Raw genomic sequence first — 16,974 nt, forward strand, 5'->3', positions numbered from 1 at the left:
AGTATCATACACAATTGGAAGAGAAGACAACAGAAGTAAAGCCTTGTCTTCCTCTTCTATTTTCACATCTAAACTCATCAACTGAGTGACAATCTTGTTAAACTCATTGATATGATCAATAATATTTGATCCATCCTCCATTCTCAGTTGATACAATTTCTTCTTAAGAAACAACTTATTTGTGAGGGACTTCGACATATACCTTTGTTCTAAATTTTTCCACAACTTAGTAGCAGAGGTTTCATTCAAAACACTATACTTTATCTCATTTACAAGACACAAGCGAATGTGTTTACCGTTTGCATCTCCATCTCTTCCTAGTCCTCAACTGAGATCTTTTCTGGCTTCTCTCCAATCAACAGTCTGATTAAGCCTTGTTGCATCAAGATGTCTTTTTACTGTGCTCTGCCACAAGCCAAAATTGTTCTTGCCATCAAATTTCTCCACCTCGAACTTTGTTGATCACGTCATCTTGTTGATCTCAAATCAACCCTCTCGAAATATCATATGTGCTCACCGTCTACCAAGACCGCCGACCTCAAACTTGGTAACCAACCGTTGGCTCTGATACCACTTTTTGGGGTTGTGAAAACAACCTTCTCTTACAATGTGAGCAACGTAGGAAACCAGTATGCGCAAGATCAACAAGAACAAACTAAAGAAAAGAAAAAGATAACAATCACACAAGAGACAAGAGATTTACGTGGTTCGGCAATACCGCCTACATCCACGGAGTAATCGATCTTCCACTAAAAACTAGAGAAAAAAAAACAATAATACAACCCTTGAAATTTGATACCCAAACCCAAGTCCCTTGTACACCCTTTCTCTTTTCCCTCTTCTTACTTGGACACTTACTCACCTCCTCTTTCTTGCTTCACACTTGTTCCCTTGGTGTTTCTACACCTCTATCTCTTCACTTTATTCTTCTTGGCATTTTTCTCTCCTTAGAGAAAACCCACTAATTCTCTCTCCTCTTAACTTGTTGGAGAAGATTTGCCTTTCTCTCTCCTTAGAGAAAGCCCACTCACACTTCTTCCAAAGAGACTCTTGGAAGACTTCACCAAAACCACTTCCACTTTCTTGGAAGTTCCAACATTATTGAAGACTCAACTCCTCCATTTACTAGAAGACTGCACCTCTTGAAGACTTCATCTTCTTGAAAACTCCAACACTTGAAGATTCTTCACCTCACATTCAAATCGATGACCAAAACTAGACCATTGAACCAACCCATCAACCGGTCTAGATAAATCCAACCAAAAAACCCAACAAGATGGTGGTAGAAAGGCTGGGCGATGGTGGTGATGGTGGCGGCAATGAGAAGAAAAGAGAGAAGAGGGAGAGAGAGATGGACCGATTAGGGTTAAGGATCTGTAAGACGATCCCGCTCTGATACCATGTTCGAGAATGGGAAAAATCAGACTTGTGTCTAATATGACACAATCCCTCTTTATTTATAATGTAAAGGAGATCATTCTAGAATAAAAATAAGACCAAAATAACCCTATAAACAAATAAGACAATTCTACCCTTATACCCATTACAACACTTTGGAAAGGAAGAATCCTACGGTCTCTTGGTCAACATTTTGCTAGGACCCCTCTCCAAATAGAAGAGTAGAGTAGGCAAGCAAAGAAGAGGTGGTCAATATCTCTCACTGCATTCCAACAGAAGCAGCCGGAGGGCGAGACCGAGATCCGACGATGGATGAGGAAGGACTGCGTAGGGAGGCAGTTGAAGAGGGCTCGCCAAACAATGAAGTTGTGGCGAGGAATGTGGTATTTGAACCACACAAGCCTGCGCCAAAGAGATAGTGGGGCCCAAGTCCAGATGAAGTCCCTTAGAGCTGAAAAGGCCTGAAAAGGAAGGAGCCCAAATGGTATTATCTCCTCTTCCATGGGATTGTCTGGATATGGATGGCAAGGCATTCCACACAGTAGAAAGCATAGGAGAGGAGGAGGCTGGAGGAGCCTAATCACCCAAGTTGTTGATGTCAGAAACCATAGGCTGCTTAGAAAGACCTCTACTATAGATAGCTCTTGCACTAACAGAGTAAAGAAGAACATCCATGGGGTGCCAATTATCAAGCCATAAGAAGAGGAGGAACAATCATCAGTCTGAGAGTAGATGGCCCCAAGGGAAATAGGCCGAAGAGATAGAATCTTGCGCCAGACCCAAGAAGCATTAGTCAAAGTAGGAGCTGTCCATATTGAATCAAAGTGGAGGAGGCCTAAGTAGAACTAATCAACCCATATACTTTTCTTCTTGGACAAGCTTCCATATTAACTTGATAATACCATCACAGTTAACTTCTTTGATTCGTCTCAGGCAGAGACCTCCCTCTTCCTTGGGAAGACAAACAGCAGCCCAACTGGTGGGATGAAGATTTCTATTGTAATCAGCTCCTTTCAAAAGGAAGGTAGACATAAGAGACTCCAACACTTTGATAGACTGGGGAGATCCAAAAAATGTCAGACCAATAGATGTAGGATTACTGAAGGACAGATATGATGGGCACCAAACGGCCGACATAGGAAAGGAGCTTCCCTTTCCAAAGCTGAAGTTTCTTACGGATGAGGTCTAACATGGGAGTATAGTAGTGAGCAGTCAGTCTGGCCGGGATCAACAGCAAACCCAAGTACTTGACTGGGAGGCGGCCAATGGAGAACCCTGTCATAACAATCAAAGAAGCTTTGTGAAATTCCAAAACTAGTCTGGCCGGCATCAACGGCAAACCCAAGTACTTGACTGGGAGGCAGCCCATGCAGAACCATGTCATAACAATCAAAGAAGCTTTGTCAACTTTAGAAACCCTAGCCAAAAATAGAAGAGATTTTTGGGGGTTGATGGGAAGACCCGATAAATCTTCAAAGAGCTGCAGACAAGACATAATGGTATCCAAAGACACAATAATAGCTTTGGAGAAGATCATAAGATCATCTGAGAAAGCAAGGTGGGAGAACTTAATAGCCTTGCATTTGGAAAACGGGTGAGCTGCTGATCCGTACAAAAGTCGGATGGGAGGAATGGGAAAATGGATGCAAGTCTAGATACTTCTGGAGAGCACTTCAAGAACCAAGGTGAAAATATATGGAGAGAGAGGACACCCTTACTGGATTCCTACAGAGGAGGGGAAATAGCCCGATGGGCTGCCATTCACCAACACTGAGTAGAGATGCAATAGTGAATCCAATTAACAAACACAGGGGGAAAGCCCATTTTATGCAAAACCTTAAAACAAATTCCTACCTTAAGGAGTCAAAGGCTTTATGGATGTCTATCTTCATAAGAGCTGCAGGGGGTGGAATTTCCGGTCAAAACCTCTGATAATCTCACTGCAAAGGAGGATGTTGTCCTAAATACTCCTAATAGGAATGAAAGCCAACTGATTATGACTAACATGTCAACCACCAACTTAAGCCTGTTGGCAAGGACTTTGGCTATGAATTTATATAGAAGACTGCAAAGGGAGATGGGCCTAAAGTCTGACATGACTAAAGCACCTTCCTTCTTAGGAATGCGGCAAAAAAATGTATGATTGATCCCCTTGATTTGGCTAGGATTGAAGAAGAAACTCTTTGTAGCCTTGATGAGATCATCTTTTATAATACCCCAGGAAGCATAGAAGAAGCCCATACTAAAACCATCAGACCCTGAGGCTCTATTAGCCTTGTGAGAGTGGGCCGCAGAAACAATTTCATCATAAGAGGGGATAGTCTGAAGGGCACTGCGAGATGACCAGGGACAAACTTGTTGAGCAGATTCTCAGGGATAGGACCAGAGTACACTGAAGAAGATCTAAACAACTCTTTAAAATAATTTACAGCTACTGCCTTAATATCCTCAAACCAATGAGGGGGGAGCCATCTGGAGATACAAGCATAGGGATGGAGTTGATATTTGATCTAAATTTCAGAGACATACGGAAGTACGATTTGTTAGAATCATCAAGCTCCACCCATTTGATTAGAGACTTCTGTCTTAGAAAGCTTTCCTCTTTGGCAAGAAGGGAGGAAAGGGTAAAGGAGTCATCTTTTTCTTCATCCCCCAAGATAGCATTAAATGGGTCAGTTTGGAGCTTCAACTGGATGTCAGATAACTTGTCCCTGCAGTCAAAAACCTTAGAGGAGATATTGCCAAAGGAGTTGGCATCCCACAATTTGAGAGCACATTTAACATTTCAGAGCTTCCTGGCAAAGGCAATAAGAGGGGATGAATAAGCTTAAACTGACTTGTCCCAGGCATCCTTGACAATGGAGAGGAAGTCCAGGTGGGAGGACCACATGTCAAAAAAATTGAATGGTTTGGGGCCAAAGGAGATGTAAGGCTGGACAAGTAGAGAGATGGGGCAATGGTCAGAGATATCTGGAGTGTTGAAAGAGGCATGGGAGGAGGGAAAAGAGGAGAGCCAAGCCTCATTTGCAAGCACTCTATCAAGCTTGTTGGCAATCCTGGAATCTCCACTTCTTCTGTTGTGCCAAGTAAAGTTTGGGTCTGACCATCTCAGATCATTCACCCCAATGTCTTCAATGCAGTCATTGAAAGCAAATTTTTGGTCATTCCTCAACTTGACTCAACCTTATGGATCTTATCCTAACTAAATGGGGTCGGCTACATTGATCCTTTTTCTCCATTCAGCTCTATTCAAAGCCATACTCATTACTACTCCTAAGCTACGGATGTCTTTCCTCACCACTTCTTCTAGAGTCATTTTAGGCCTACCCTTGGCTCTAGAACACCTACTCAGACTGAAAAGACAAAGCTTTTGAATGATTAGACTAACTGCACAAGCAAAAAGGGAAGGACTTGAGGCAAACACCTTGCTAAAACAGCAAAAAAGAAGAAAGAAGGCAATCATTGTATGTATCGTAGTTCAAGTGAGTGTTAGAGGAGGGGCCAGTCAGCCTCCTAACCAATCCGGACATCTGTTGCTCAATAAATCATCTCAAACTAACTAAAATTGAACCTAACAAAGCATGTTCTACAAAAACTTAATTTGTTGCTTACGATTAAGAACAGATGAACTATGTAATTAGAACATTTTTATTATTACATCCAAACAAAAAAGCTTATGACCTTTGAATAAGATTCTTTAGTCCCTGATGACTTCCTTTGATAGAATCCATGTGCAAAATGCAAGGTACTTTAGGGGACTTGTCAATATCTTCATCTGAAAATAAAAACAGGACATGAGGGAGAGAATCACAGCTGGTTCACAAGCCATAATTCAATTTCACATTAATTACCTTTAAAATTAACCACTTCACCAGCATGACAGATGACAATCAAGCTCCAGTGTAGACTGTCAATTTAACGATGCAAAAGTAAATTACATCACTGACAAACTTAACAGTGGGGAAGATAATTTATTCAGAAGTAAAAATTGGAAAACTGATTACTTACTTGAAGTTAACAGGAATAAAGATGTAATCCTTTCCAAAAAGATCCACTTTCCTTGTCCACTTACGAACACGTAGAAAAGCTGCACTGCCTTCAGAAGCACTTAATGGATCTTTGTCCAGATCAGCCAGCTTGCGAAAGAAAAAACTATTAAAAAAGTGGAACCTATGCTTGTCCTCCGGTGTAATCTTCTTCTTCAAATATCTGCAAATTATTTATGAAACTTTAAATTACACCGTCTTTCAGTAGAAACATAAAGCTAAAAGCAGAAAACAACAAACCCAATTATTAATATGCATATGACCAAGGAAGAAGAAGAAGAGAGAGAGATGGGAAATCATAATTTGGGGAAAAAAATCATGTACACTTAAATCAAGTTTATTCAGTTCATAGTAACGGCTCTTCTTCCATGAAAAGAAATCACAATTAGTCAAGCTCAGAGTAGTTAACCATGAACACAATTTAACCTTTTAGAAGTACAGTAGCCAAAGTTTGAGCTCAAAGACCATAGTGTACTATACAGGCCACCAACAATGTACCCCGTGACTCATTTTACACAAAGTCAGGCCTACACTGCAACGTAGAACAGTTGAAATTGACTCAAAAAGAATTCTCCCACTTCTTGCCTTCGAATTCTTTGAGCACACAATGGACCACTCAACTACAAGCTACCTGCTCCCAAGCAGCTAAACCTGTCTTCACCTCTTCTCAACTCACCATCAACCAGCCTACTTTCCAATTGCTCACAAGAGGCAAGAGTGAGAGCGAAAATAAAAAAGAGAGCTACATGCATACATCGAAGTACTTGGACCTCAGAGAAATTCATCTCCAATGCTGCCACAGTCCATGCAAAAGCCCTTTCAGTTTGCAACAGATGAACTTATATTAAAAATAGCATGAATAAACTTCACAGATGCCCCAGTTTAAACTTACATGCTTCAACATCTTTCTATGTGATACTGCATCATCAAGCCACTGCAGGTCGAGATTTTGCAGTCTTGAAGCTTCTTAATGTCTCCAGAATTGATTCCGTAATAAATTAATGCCAAAGTATGCATGTGTTGGGGAAAATATTAAAAAATCATAAAAGCAAAGCAAAGGATTTCAGGGGAAGTGAGGTCCTACTTATAAACCAACAACTGAATATCTTAACAGATAGTTCTAGTTCTGTTAAATCAAGACGAAATGAAAATGGTCTTGCATTAATCAATCAAAATAGAGAGGAATTCAATCATGAGCAGACCAATGTGAACATGGAAATGAAGAGTGCTGGATAAAAAAAGCCAGAGTATTTCAAGTGGCAACAGCGAATGGACAAGTTGAGCATGTACTCATTCTGGTGCTGTTGGAGCCTTGGCGGTGCGGTTCATAGTGCCTGGCATAACCACCTAGGCAGAGTCATGGAAAGAAAGCATTCTGAACAAGATCACCCGCAACGTACTGGCATCATCAATTCTGGATACATGACAAATTTACAGCGAAGGACTGAGGAGGAGGAAACGTCAACATAGCCACTGGCCCCGCCCTCTTGTTGTTTGCCAGTACTTGCCAAGGTTGTGCTGGAAAAAAGGGATAAGGAGCCCATAATTTAACCCTATGTGATAGAGAAATGAGTAGCAGAAGAGAGTGCAGAAGGGAGCAAATTCCCTATTCTGGGTTCTTAGAGGGAATGAGAAATTTTCAGCAACAGGTGTTCAGTCTCTTTGCTTGTTTGCTTGTCTCCCTGACAACCTGACTACCTGATGCAGAACAAACCCGGTTCGATCCGTCGATCCACGGGTTGGGACACGAACCAGACCCGGACCCATTTTAATTTAGGCAATTATTTAACTGGACCAATTTCTATTGCACTTTTTGGTTCAGTTTACGGTTCTTATGTAATTTTTGGTTTGGTTCAGTTTGGTTCCGTATTTGGTTCAGTTTTTTTTAGTCTTATGTAATTTTAGTCCAGGCCCAGGCCCCCTTGGGGTCAGTCTTTAAGTTGTTTAAGCCATAGTCCAAGCCCAGGCCCAAGCCAACTTGGGGTCAGTCTTTAAGTTGTTTAAGCCATAGTCCAGGCCCAGGCCCACTTGGAACAGATTGTACTTTTTGCTTTTTGGCACTTTCCCCTAGGCTGTTGGACTGTGTGCCCAGTCAACAGCCTAGTTAGGCCTTTTCTTTTATTGTTTTGTTTCTATTTAAAGGTGTAATAGGCCATTCGGCCAGATATGTTGAATGGGAATAATAATAAAAAAATGAGTTTATGAGCTTGTGCTTATGCAACCCCCCCTCCCCTCTTCTTCTTCTCCTTCACGGTTTCTTCTTCCCCCCTTGCTATTCTGAAATACTGATTTCTTTCTATCTTCTCCTCTCTCCTATTCTGTCCTACATTACTACCATTTGCATTGAGCGCGAGGACCGAGATAGGTTTCATCCCCGGTTTCATCTCCCCGAGATGAGGTATGGTTTGACTCTAATGTAGTTCTAGATTGGTAGAAGACCAACTAGGAGCCATAAACCAGGATCTGTTATGAACAGGTGAATTAGCTAGGTCAAAAATAGGTTTGGAGAAATTAGGGTTAGGAATTGATAGGGTTATGTCAAGTCAAGGTACTGGAGTCTATCAGTGAAGATCCTGAGATGTTTTGATGGTGGAAGTGTGTAAATTTGAATGGGCACCAACTTAGGTTTAGGGTTTTGGGTTATGGAAAAGAGGAAAAGAGAAAAAGAGGGGGATCTACGATTTAGGATGGGAATCTGGGGCTAGGGTTTCGATCGATTATTCCTAGTGTAGGGAATGAAATTCGATTCAGGTATGGTGTGCTTATGATGGTTGGATTGGTCTGTGAAGAATTTGGGTAATGGGATGATCTCCAGAAATAGGTGAGATGTTGTGGTTTGAATGGGATAATGGGAAAATAGCTTGGTCCGAGTATTCCAATTAGGCAAGAGCATACTCGATCCAATTATGTGAAGGTGTTGTTCGCTGAATGGTTTGTTAAGAATTTTGGGAGATAGGTGGGAAAATTAGGGTTTAGGGGTGGTCTGAAGGATTAGGAGAAGAATGGGTATTGATGGGATGATTCAAACTTACTGTTGTTGCAAGGGCAGCTCAGTTGGTTAGAGGATCTTGAATAAATCTTGTATCTTGATCTTGAACTTGAAGGAGATCTTCAAAGAATTGAAGAAAGCTTCAAAGAACCATCCGGGCTTCACACCGCAAGGTGTCGATTGGATCAAACACCAATCCCACCAACGAACCACCCGGGCTTCCCACCGCAAGGTGTCAATCGGATCAAACACCTTTTCATGAATAAAAAAATTTGTACAATGCTTGCCCCCCTTACAACCTTATATAAAAGACTCATAAATGGACTCCTACACTAAAAAGGAAAGGCCTAACCCAATCCTTTACCTATTAGGTAACTTAAACTGACTAGGAAAGTAAAATAACAAAGGAAATAGACTCGAAACATGACTGGACTTATAGAGACTAATCCAGCCCAACTTAATTACATTTAAATAGTCACAAGACCACTTAAGTTGCCACATGACCACTTAACCAAGTCACATGATCACTTAATTGATCACATGACCACTAACCAAATAAAAAGAAATCTACCAACTAATCCCGTATGTAACCTTATTACCCATAGTTTTGGCCCATAAAAGTGGTCTATTACATTGAAAACCCATGGGATCAAAGGCCCAACATGTATATAACTAAACCCTAGACTTATTCCCATCAAAATAAGCCTCTTTTGGTGATGTATCTGCATCAGATTCTGTTACTGACTTCTATCTCTTTTTTAAAAAAAAGGTTTAATGTACATCCGTTGGATCCTCAGGTTTTGAAGGAATTGCACGTATAGGGATTCAAAAAAAGAATCAATCATATTAGATTGGATTCCTCAATTTGTTAATAGAGGATCAAGCTCTAGGAATCGAAGAATAAAGATCAATGGAAAAAAATAAAAATTACATGAGATGTCTTTTAGGGATGAAATTGTCTTCAAGAGCATGCTCTTACTTCGTCTTTCTCTTAGTAAGTCATCAAATTTGGTGTTTTTCGTAGTCTTAGAGAAGAAGATAGTTTCACAAGAGAGAGAAAGTCTATTTTTTATTCATTTGATTGAATTTGCAACTTGGAATTATAAACAGCATTCTGCATTTTTCTCAATCCACAAATTTACACTGCTGTCAATCTCAATTCGCCAATCCAAGACCTGAGTGAGCTTGAAATGATCCCACACAAAAAATGTAGGAAGCACACCTCCTTATGCTTAGACATAAAGACAAAGACTAGATATATTATGATTTTTTCCTGGCTGCTACCTCTAATCTATTGTCCTAGTGAATCAGCTCGATATGTTAGCAGGAAATAAGCAAGCAAAGCCATCATAAGCCTCTCTAACCAGTCCCAATTCCCAAAGTTACGAATCCAAGACAGCAACACATATTGACAACCACACGAACTAAGAAGAAGCATATAGATTCAATGCTACATTGCTTAAGAGTAAAACAAGAGACCTGGTGTACATTAGACCCGGCTTTCCCCCTGAAATTCTCTCCCCTCGGTGATGGCCTGAACCCTTTCCTCTATGTCCGACCATCCTGGGGTGGTGCCGCCATCACCCAAGGCCTCCCTTCTCCCTACCCCTGAACCTAGACCTTGGTCCTCTCTCTTCTCATCCCAAAACCCCCCATCCCGTGATGGCTTCCCCTGCACTTTGTCCCTCCCACCTTCATCAGTGACAGCCCATTTCGAAGCTGATCTCCTCCTCCATGAGGCTAAGAAATGGGATAACTGCTTAGTGGGGCACTTTATGGGAACCCAACCCCCCTTCCCCCTTGTGAAAGCTTCTCTTTTGAAGCAATGGAAAACAAAGGGCCGATTTGAAACATACCTGTTTGACAATGGTTTCCTTATCTTCAAGTTTGCTGAAGAAGAAGACAGAGGTAGAGTTATGGCTGGAGGTCCCTGACCGTTGGAAGAAAACCACTCTTTCTCCGGCAATGGAACCAATATCTTCAGCTGCATCGTCTCGATCTCAGTTCTCTTCCACTCTGGATCTCTCTCCCTGGGCTCCCCTTGCATTTCTGGTGTAAGGAAGGTCTTAGCATGGTTGGCTTGGTCCTTGGAAATCCTCTCTATTCAGATGGCAGAACAAAACTCCAGGATCGCCTCGCCTTTGCCAGAATCTATGTAGAAGTTCCGGCGGATTCGCCCCTGCCAGCTTCCATCCTCGTAGTTGATGACGAAGGCTTCTCCTTCAACCAGGCTGTTCACTATGATTAGACCACCCCCCACAGTGCTTATCTTGCTAAGTCTTTGGTCATTTGGCAGGAAAATGCCCTGATGTTGGGAATGAAGCCACCAATGAAGCTTCTCCTTCTCTGCCTTCTTCTACCGAAGGTCCTAACCCTACCTTGGAGCTAAGAAGCCCCCCAATCGAAGATGTTGCCTCTCTCCCAACAGCTTATGAGCAGTGCAACCCTAGCCACGGCCAGAGAAGAAGCCGCCACCGAAATTCTTGTCAGAAGGATGTCTTAGCATCCATCTCTCCCAGGCATCCTTTTCCCTCTGAGCAACTGGTCCCCCATGCTATCGCAGATCCAAATCGCTTCTCTCTCCTCCAGGTTGAGTCCCTATGCGATGATACAACTTTCCCCCCCTCCGATGTGATGAACCCTTGTCTTCTTCCTGAGCCAGTCCCCTCTGTCCCTGCTCCTGTCGAACCTGCTAAGCCTACTGACCTCTTCGAGCCTGCTGTTCCTCTGCAATCTTCCCCTAAGTCGAGCCTGCTGCTCCCCTTTCACCTCGGTCTCACTCACTTTCTAAAAACGTCGTCTAAAGGATTCCTTTCCACTTTGCCTTCTCTCTCCCCGACTCCCCCTTCCATTGTTGTGGTCCCCCCCTTATCGACTCCCTCTGTAGCTCAGCCCAACTACGGTCCCTCCTTAACTAGCCCATCTAGTTCTTATGGCCCAGTTCCCTCTCCTCTATCCTCTTCCTCTCTGGCCCAGCCCACCCCTTGTCCCTCTTTGTCTGGCCCATCTGGTTTAAATGGGCCTGTCCCTTCTTCTCTATCAACCCTTAATTCTTCCTGGATTCCCCTCCCCGCCACCTCCCCTTCTCTTCACGTTTTCCATCACCGTAACCCCAATTCCCCTCCTTTCCCTAATAAGTGTCACTACCTTTCCCACTCCCTGGCTGCCCCGGAGTTGAATTCGCCTTTCCATTTTGATATTAGAAAAAATGCTCTAAGTGGTGAGCCTAGTGACCCGGGTTCGTTGGCCTTATTCGAGCCGGGCTTGGTTCTTTGGATTGCTTGGCATGTTTCTCTTTTTGAGCGCTTTTTGGGTTGGGCTTTGGCACATTGTCTTGTCCTCTTGTCCCTGCTTTTTGGTAGGGCTTAGTGTCAGCTTTTGCTTGTATCCTTCCCCCCCCCCCCTCTTTTTCTCCCTTTGGTAATTGAATTATTTATTCATCCAAAAAAAAAAAAAAAAGATTGGATCTTCTTGCCAAGTCAAGATAATGGAAACTTATGCATGAGGAATTTCTTTCACCAATAGATTCTCCCTTCAACTTCTAATAAAAAGGGCCTTGACATGGTACAAACCCCAATTTAACAGGGTACATGGAGTGGGTCTTAACCTTCATAACCTAGTGCCAACCCTATTGGTGAGACTAGTGACTTATACTGAAAACCCAAGTTTTTAGCATCACACCAAGTGATGCCCCTTCTCCCTATGATTTCTAATAAAATTCTGATATTAACTACCAAAGAAAGAACAAAAAGGGAAAAAAAGGAGAAGTTCTGGATAGCTCCATTAGTTTTGTCAAGTTTGTCTACCAAATTAGAGTAGACAATAACCAAATTACAGATCTAATTAAAACAAACAAAGAGCAGCCCAGTGCATGAGGCTCCTGCTACTGCAGGGTCTGGAAGGAGCAAACATACGCAGCCTTAACCCCTACTTCGCAGGAGAGGCTCTTTCCAAGTTTTGAACACGTAACCAATAGGTTGCAACAGCGCAATTTAACCGTTGCACCAAGGGTCGCCCACTTAATTAAAACAAACAATCCCAAACAAATTACAAATATAAAACCAGTATAAATGAAGGAAGAAAAACAAACAAAATCAAGGAAATTATGATGCTTTCAAGTTTCAAAGCAAACTTCAATATGCCCAAAAACAGGACCGCAATATTGAAAACTCAAATAACAGAGGATACCAATATCTGCACTTGAACTTACTTAATATAGAAGTCAATGATCGTATCATTGATGAATGTCTCCGGTTGTAATAGCTCAACATCTCTCTTACTAATGGAAACAGCATCAGGATCCCCTTTTGGATAGATAACTTCTTCAAAAGCCTCATTAGAACTGAAATATTTCACTCTTATTCAGTACATATTACAAGAAAAACAGAATGAACAGGAAAAAAAAATGGCAGTGAATCAACAAAATAAATTCAGAGGTTAAGGTACAAAACAGATCAACTGGAACATGTAAATGAAAAATATAAATAAATCTCAATCATGAATTAAAAAAACATTTCACACAAAAAAAAATTATAGATCATTGCTTGATGAATTAAAAATATATCAAGGACAAATGAAATTCAACTTGCAACTAAGGGTGTCAATAAGTTCAATTTGGTGTATCAGTTCAGTTCCTAATCAGTTCCGGCAGTAATGGACCCAAACTGAAACCGATTCAATTATTAATCAGTGCCAGACTCCCAGGTTACAACTGGTTTCGGTTAAAACAGTCAAAAGTCAGTTACAGACCGGATCAAAACTGAGTATTTGGTTAATCCATGACCAGACGCTCCACCATCCATCCACACCAGTTCCACCACCTCACCCACTCCCAAGTCCAAACCCTCCACCACCCCCGATGCCAACTCCACCACCACCAATTTCCACAAAAAATCCTCCACCACGACCAAACCTTTACCCCTACCCCCACCACCAGCACAACCACTTCCTCCTCCTCCACCACAAGAATCACATGGCCGAACCCTTAACACCTACCCCCCATCCTCACCCTCACCCTCACCACCACCACTTCCTCCTCCACCTCCTCCACCACCACCACCACCAGCTCCATACCTAACAGATCAACACCCTGAGGCGTAAGCAGAACCTACACCTGCACGGATGCACCTACACCACCACTGTAACCTCCATGGCTCCACCACCTCCTATGCCTCCAATCCCACCCCCAACACCAGCTCCAAATCATTCACTGTGACCAGAAACACCACCTTCTCCACCTCCACCTCCTCCTCTGCCACGACCTCTTCCTGCACTTCCACTAGCACCACCAATTCCAGCACCAAATCCTTCCCCATGACCAGAACCGCAACGTACTTCACCTCCTCCTCCTGCACTTCCACTAGCATCACCAACACCTCCTACACGGCTACACCACCTCCGGCACCAAAACCTTCCACACCCTGAATCTCCACCACCATGACCGCCACTTCCTCACATCCAAAGCCACCACCATGGCCCACTGCACCTGCACCCACACTGAAGCCTTCACCATGCCACCACCTCCCCTGCCAAAGCCTCAAACACCACCATCAGTGATCTCCATTAAGGCTTTATCCATGACCCCTTTGGAACTAAAAACCCCACACATGACCTAAACTCTAGGGTTCCAAAGCCGAAAACCTTCATCCAGTTAAAGCTAATTGCATGGTATATCCGAACCCAACGATCCCCATCAGCCTCTGAAGTGTCCCAAGATCAGCGGTGAGCGCGGAATCAACCTCCTTCACGGAGAGGAATGCATCCTCCGTCCATATCGCAGGTCACGAGATCAATCCATATCCAATACACCATGGATTCTCTCTCTCTCTCTCTCTCTCTCTTGGGCCACAATCAAACCAGTTTCAAATAGTTTTTTGTCCTTTAATGGTTTCATTTTGGTTAGATTCTCTCAGGGCTTCTCGCTCTGGACTTGACAGTCTCAGCTCCAAACCGAACCAAACCAATCATTCCTTTATACCAATCTCAAACCGAAATCGAACCATCTAAGTATGAATTAGCCAGCTCTAGTTACAATTTTTGGTTCCAGTTCAAGTTTGACACCCTTACTTGCAACTCACTCACTAGAAGCATGCAAATTCACACTAGCTAATATCTATATATATATATATATATATATATATGTGTGTGTGTGTGTGTAAATCTATAAAAGAAGGGAAAGGAGAAGGAATAGAGGGAGGAAGAAGAAGAAGGTGTGCTACAAGCCTACAACCCTTGGGAGTCACAACTGTGAGCTTGGGACTCCCCATCGATTCCAATAAATAATAGGGAAAACCCTAAAAACAACAAAAGACAAAAATACCCCCATAGAAGAGAAATCGTGATTAGTAATAGCACTAATCACGATTTTCCTTCCCTCTTAACACATCGATACTTCTAACACTCCCCCTCAAGCTGGAGCATAGATGTTAATCATGCCCAGCTTATTACAAATATACTCAACCATTACATTTCCCAAAGATTTAGTAAACAAATCAGCAAGTTGCTCCCCCGTTCGAACATGACAGAGGAAAAAATGATCCCTTGTTGCAGCTTCTCACGGACAAAATGACAGTCTATCTCAATGTCTTTCGTCGTTTCATGAAACACAGGATTAGTAGAAATATGGATAGCAACCTGATTATCACACCACAAAGTCATAGGAGAATTGTCAACAAACCCAAGTTCAGTCATCAACTGTTTCATCCACATTAGTTCACAAGTAGCATGAGCCATAGCACGATACTCGGACTCTACACTAGATCGCGCTACAACAGTCTGTTTCTTGCTCTTCCATGACACCAGGTTCTCTCCAACAAACATACAATACCCTGAAGTAGATCTTCGATCAACTGGAGACCCTGCCCAGTCAGCATCTAAAAAACCCTCAATCCTCCCATGACCATGATCAGAATATAAGAGACCACGTCCATGAGCCTTCTTGATATATTATAGAACCCGTATAACTGCATCCCAATGAGATGACCGAGGAGCGGACAAAAACTGACTCAGTACACTAATAGGAAAGGAGATGCCAGGGCTAGTCACAGTCAAATAATTAAGTTTCCCTACAAGTCTCCGATACTTCTCAGGATCCTCAAGAACATCACCATCATCTGCCATAAGCTTCAAAGTTGGATCCATAGGAGTATCAAAAAGTTTAACGCCCAACAACCTTGTCTCTAAAAGCCGATCAAGAACATACTTTCGCTGTGAGAGCGAAATTCCTTTCCATGATTGAGAACCTTCAATGCCCAAAAAATATTTCAATCTTCCCAGATCTTTAGTCTGAAATTGTTGTCCCAAATGTACTTTCAATTTCTCAATACCAGGAGAATCATCTCTTGTGATGACAATATCATCCACATAAACTATCAAAAATATCCTCCCTGCATCAGATAGCCAGAAAAACACCGAATGATCACTAGTAAATCGTGTCAGCCCAAACTCCAACACAACATCAGTAAATCGGCCAAACCACGCCCAAGGCGACTGTTTCAGCCCGTACAACGATTTCTTCAGCCTACACACCTTACCAATAGACTCCCCCTGAGCAACAAACCCAGGAGGTTGCTCCATATATACTTCTTCATGGAGATCACCATGTAAGAAGGCATTTTTCACATCCAACTGAAATAAAGGCCAATGACGTGTAGCTGCCAAAGAAATCAATATGCAGACAGATGTAAGCTTTGCAACAGGAGAAAAAGTATCCAGGTAATCTACACCATATACCTGAGCATAGCCCTTAGCAACAAGTTCGGCCTTCAAATGAGCCAAGGAACCATCAGGGTTGATCTTCACCACAAATATCCATCGACAACCAATAGCAAACTTACCAGAGGGTAAGGAAACAAGGTCCCATGTCTGATTCTCCTCCAGTGTAGATAATTCCTCAGTCATAGCAGCTTTCCACCCAGGACTAGACAAGGCTTCTGCAACAGACTTAGGAATAGGATGACTCTCAACAGTAGACAAACAAGCAATAAAACCAGGAGATAAACCAGAATAGGAAACAAAATTAGAGATGGGATGTTGGGTATAACTTCGAACACCTTTACGATGACCAATCGGAACATCTAAATCAAAAATAGCAGGAACTGTAGGAGAAGAGGAAGTACTTAGTGCAAGATCAGGATCTGCCGGCAAAGAAGGCGTGGTCGAAGCATTCAACCGAGTGGTGTATCTCTCGAAAGGTGTAATATGGGGTGCAGCCTCGTCTGGAGTGCGACGCTGAAATACAACAAGAGGTTCTATAGAACTAGGTGGTTGAGCAAAGGACAAAGGAACATACAAACCAGGAGAACTTTCGACAATATATACGGGCAGGTCATCATCCAAATCAGAAGAAACAATGGAATACTCAACATAAGGAGTAGACTCAAAGAAGGTAACATCAGCTGTCACAAAATATTTATTCAAATCAAATGAATAACAACAATAACCCTTTTGAGTTCTAAAATACCCAACAAAAAGATATTTAAGAGCTCTAGAATCCAACTTAGAAAGACCAGGACGATTATCCCGAATAAAACAAACACTCCC

General features: G+C 42.4%; 1 protein-coding gene across 1 annotated transcript in view; it reads right to left on the bottom strand.

The window, feature by feature from the left end:
- Positions 1-16,974, bottom strand: part of LOC122660185 (probable ubiquitin-like-specific protease 2B) — an 88,034-nt gene that overhangs the window by 30,332 nt on the left and 40,728 nt on the right. The window contains exons 10-13 of the mRNA XM_043855385.1: positions 12,644-12,775; positions 5,407-5,607; positions 5,250-5,305; positions 5,080-5,173 (exon numbers count right to left, since the gene is read on the bottom strand). Coding sequence (XP_043711320.1) covers positions 5,080-5,173; positions 5,250-5,305; positions 5,407-5,607; positions 12,644-12,775 — 483 coding nt within the window. The remainder of the gene's footprint in view (positions 1-5,079; positions 5,174-5,249; positions 5,306-5,406; positions 5,608-12,643; positions 12,776-16,974) is intronic.

This window comes from Telopea speciosissima, chromosome 4, assembly GCF_018873765.1.
Source record: "Telopea speciosissima isolate NSW1024214 ecotype Mountain lineage chromosome 4, Tspe_v1, whole genome shotgun sequence".
Taxonomy (NCBI): domain Eukaryota; kingdom Viridiplantae; phylum Streptophyta; class Magnoliopsida; order Proteales; family Proteaceae; genus Telopea; species Telopea speciosissima.